Source organism: Hibiscus syriacus, unplaced genomic scaffold, assembly GCF_006381635.1.
Source record: "Hibiscus syriacus cultivar Baekdansim isolate YM2019G1 unplaced genomic scaffold, ASM638163v2 tig00117016_pilon, whole genome shotgun sequence".
Taxonomy (NCBI): Eukaryota; Viridiplantae; Streptophyta; class Magnoliopsida; order Malvales; family Malvaceae; genus Hibiscus; species Hibiscus syriacus.
Genome location: NW_024063525.1, coordinates 3,283,626 through 3,287,770, shown reverse-complemented (window position 1 = coordinate 3,287,770; position 4,145 = coordinate 3,283,626). Strand labels below are relative to the sequence as shown.

General features: G+C 34.6%; 1 protein-coding gene across 1 annotated transcript; it reads right to left on the bottom strand.

Moving 5' to 3' along the window:
* LOC120195610 lies at positions 1 to 2,554 on the bottom strand. The gene is made up of 5 exons (XM_039197582.1): positions 2,320 to 2,554; positions 1,955 to 2,016; positions 1,657 to 1,733; positions 709 to 1,053; positions 1 to 180 (listed from the first exon to the last, which is right to left on the bottom strand). The coding sequence occupies exons 1-5, from the start codon at positions 2,552 to 2,554 to the stop codon at positions 18 to 20; spliced, it is 882 nt and encodes a 293-aa protein (XP_039053513.1). The 3' UTR covers positions 1 to 17.
* Positions 2,555 to 4,145: the final 1,591 nt, after the last annotated feature.

Here is a 4,145-nt window from a genome sequence, read left to right as displayed (position 1 = left end):
GCCGTTTTCCTTAAAAATTAATTTCCGATACTATTACTTTCGGTAATTCTGGTTTGTTCTAATGGTGCAGAATGGTCGAAGGATGGAGGCTGATCCAGTTCAGAATCTGTTGTTGGAGGAGCTGCCTGCATCGAATGGTCAAATTTACAGGCTGGCCCGAACTTGCAAATGTCGTACCGACCGTAGTTTGAGCTGATGATTTGATCCTGGAGTTCGAAATCAAATATCAATCTTAATGGTGATACAACTACTTGAAAGCGTTAATAAGTGTTGAATGTGATTAGAAATGAGAATTTAATTGTTATCATCAGAAACATAAACATAAACCATTAAAGTAATTGCTAAAAGAATGAGCTATATTGTTGGGTTTAATCCAAGTCCCACAAGGAGAGGATGCGTTGCAGAATCTAAACCAGATGCTATGTTTTTGTAGAAATCCGTGTGCCTAGCAGAACCTCGCGTTTTAATCACTGCCTAGATGAACAATCAAGTACCAACTTATAAGAGATGCAATTTTTACTGATTTTCTATAAAGAACTTGTTTCAAGATGTACGAGAAGATAAGAAGGGAATGCATTTCACTATTTAAGGTGGATTGCTTTTGTTTTCATTTTCCGGAAGCATAAAAATGTTTTTTTTTTTAAAAATCAACTACCAAGTTTATATATATTTGATAAAAATAATAGCCTAAAGGAGCACAATCTTACAGGTCTCAGTGGCAAGCCATTGTCACTGAGAGTATATGGTGTCGCCTTTGCAGATCGGCTTTTTGGATGATGATATTTGCAATTAGATTTAAACTTACAGTCCCCGGTTTTTAGGAAGTAACTGTACTCAGGTTGGCCAGGCCGTAGTGGCAATTCATCAATCATCATATGCGGCTGATGTTGATTATAGACAGCGGTTTCAGTTGAGGGGCTCATGACATATGCTGGGGTTGGATGCAAACTCCTTTCTGGTGGGGGACAAACAGGGGCCTTGACAAGGAAAATAAGACCCAAGTCCTTTCTGGTGGGGTTTGATTGCATTTTGAACAATAGAGATGTCTTCAAACTGCACAAAAGCATAACAAACACCAACAACATCCTGCATGCAACTAATACAAATTTAGTTTGTTTTCAAGAAAAAAACTACCAAAACTTCATCAAGATCTACAAGAATTGGAAATGGATATCAACTTGAGACTTGAGGAAACTGCAATAAATTTCAAATTTATCACAAATCAACATGAAACGAGGAACATGGACAGAAGCATGAAGGACTTATATCAAATTTTGTCTTGCTAGGACTTAATATCAATGTGTAACCTCGGAAGGTAGAGTTGAAATCCGCATATATAATTGACTGAAGCATTCTTGACTAAAGGAATAGGATTGCAACAACATCTATATATGACGAAGTTATAAACAAACTACATTAAAGGTATGATGATCACTTGAAATAGATAAAAAAAAGGGAGAGGGGTAATTTTTGACAAGAGTAGCATGTGGTAGGACGAACAGGAAAGAAGTTCAGTTCCGAATTCGAATTAAAATAGTTCATAACAGAAATTATGTACATCAGAAGTACAGTCAATATACCAAGCAGCTAAACCAAAACAAATAACACACACAAATAGGAAAAATGACTAGCAAATTAGGTTGAAAGCAAACTTACCCAAAAGCAACACAAAAAACTAGATTGCGAAGTAAATCAAAACTGAAGGATGAAACCAGAAGTGAACAAAGAAAAGCCTGAAATACCCAGAAATGAACTAATAACAAAGGAGCGAATTCATATCAGAAAAGCCGAATTGAGAATAAAAAAATCAAAAGAAAATTGAATGAAGGTGAAGAATGACGAAATGACTACCCTTTTTCTTATTTATTATTTGTAATCAAATTCTAGATTTAAGAAAGAAACAAAAATGGAGCGAACAGAGCGACATTTGCATTGCAAATAGACATGCAGCGACCGTACCTTTTAGGAAAGACAAAACTGGGAACTGCACCTGCAATAAAGTCTTCGGTTTGACATCTGAAAATCAAAACAAAAATAATAATAAAAATGGATGAAACAATTTTCTTTTTAATTATGTTTCCGTGTTAAATTGAATATAAAAATAAGGTAAGATTACATTTCTCCCTTTCTTTCTTTTTTTTTCTAACAGATGCGGTTTTGGATTTCAAAACTTGAAGAAAGAAATTAGACAGCTTCTTTGGGGGAAATTGCACAAATTCAATTTGATAAGAAAATAATCTTGCAATCGAAACAGTTTTAGTGAAAAATAACCTCTATTCAGGAACCAAAACATGCTAATTTAGATAGAGCTAAACTAACCTTCTTCAGAAACCAAGCCTTCCTCCACAGCTTTCTCTACTCCAGTAGGAGCCAACTCGATGGAGGAGATGATGCGCCAGGAAGCACGGCGAGCGCCGATGATGTTCTTATAAGCTTCGGAGAGAAGGTTTTGTTCTTCGACGGTGAACTCCTCGTTGTCGGCGGAAGCAGAGACTTTCTCCATGAACTCGACCATTTTCTCGTAGTGTTTTTCTTGCTCGGCGATATTTTCCATATAGACATTTTTCTCACGGGGAAAGAACTAGCGGCAGCGGCAATTGTCGAGAGAGAGGCAAAAGGCAAAGCTGGTAAGAGTAAAGACTAAAGAGAAATGGGTCGGTTTTAAAATGATAATATGTGAGATTTGGGGGGAGTCTTTTTATGGAAAATGCGATAATTGCGTTGAGGGAGGAGGATCAAATATGAACCATTGGATAGGTAAAAGCATAGTAAAGACTAAGGTGGTGTTTCTTTTTGTAGAGATAAAAGGTCTGCAGTATGCGGACTACATCTGCAGGAATCTACGGACCACATCTGCAGGAATCTACGGACCACATCTGCAGGCATCTACGGACCACATCTGCAGGCATCTGCAGCAGAAGAGGTGGACTAAAAGTCTCCAGTCTACAAGAAGAAGACTGTTTGTTTTTTTAACGTCTGCAGACTGCTAAAATAAACTGAAATATAAATAAACTGATTTTTTAAACTTAAAAGAGTTTTGCAATATTGAAATTTAAATAATTTTAGTTTTACAATACTGAAATTTAAATAATCCATACAACTACAATAATAAATTTTTTAAAATAAATCAATCCATATTTTAAAATAAATCAATCCATATTTTAAAATAAATCAATCCATACTAAAATATAAATCAGTTTGCACACGCCTTACTACTGAACCAAGCTGGATGTTTGTGTCATGAATTACACAATACCTTATATATTAAACCTATACCACATGAAAAGTTTAAGACTAGACCACTAGAACAAGATTATATATAAATTTTTTTAATTAAAAAAATAAAACAACTAATTAAATATCAATGTGTATAATTTAAAATTATATATAATATTTGAGTTATAAATAAAAATAAATATTAAATTTATTTTAAAAGGAATTAAATGTTCTTTGAAGAGGTTATAAGAGCTTTGAAGACATAAGGCCACGTCTACGCCAAGAAGAGGACGCGCAGACGTTAGAAGAGCTTCTGTCTTCTAAAAAATAAACGGTCTGCGAAGCCCAATGTCTGCGCGTGGTCTGTGCGGCGTAGTCATAAGAGCTTTGAAGACCTTTAACAGTGAAAACAAACACCACCTAAATATTTAGCGGCGTTTGTACCCAAACACCACTAAAGTATAATATTTAGTGGCGTTTGTGCTTTAAACGCCACTAAAGTACAAGCTTTTAGCGGTGTTTGTGCTTAAAACACCGTTAAAGTACAAGTCTTTAGCGGCATTTATATAAAATGCCACTAAAGTATGAGTATTTAACGACGTTTGTTCAAAAAACGCTACTAAAAATGCCGCTAAAAACCCATTTTGCTGTAGTGCATGTAGAATATTTCAATCATATTTGTTTCATTTTTCGAGCATAAAAATGAAGTTCTCTTTTCATTTTGAAATTTAAAAGATTTTCTTAGTTAGTATTTTTTTATTCATATGAATATTAGTTGCAACGGTTTCTCACAATTGGATACTGACTGTAGACACATATTTTTTGTCTGAGTTTATAAATTATTATTTATCTATTATTATTATTATTATTATTTTACATTTTGTAGGCCCCATAACTGAGGCCCAATTTACAAGACTGAAGCTGGATCT

Excerpts from the sequence above, each read along its gene's own strand:
- LOC120195610 (XM_039197582.1), bottom strand. The coding sequence starts at position 2,554 with ATGGAAAATATCGCCGAGCAAGAAAAACACTACGAGAAAATGGTCGAG. Across the intron at positions 1,734-1,954 it reads TGTCTTTCCTAAAAGGTACG|GCTTTTCTTTGTTCACTTCT; the intron begins GTCGCTGCATGT and ends TGGGTATTTCAG. Across the intron at positions 181-708 it reads AATGGCTTGCCACTGAGACC|TCGGTACGACATTTGCAAGT; the intron begins TGTAAGATTGTG and ends CTCAAACTACGG.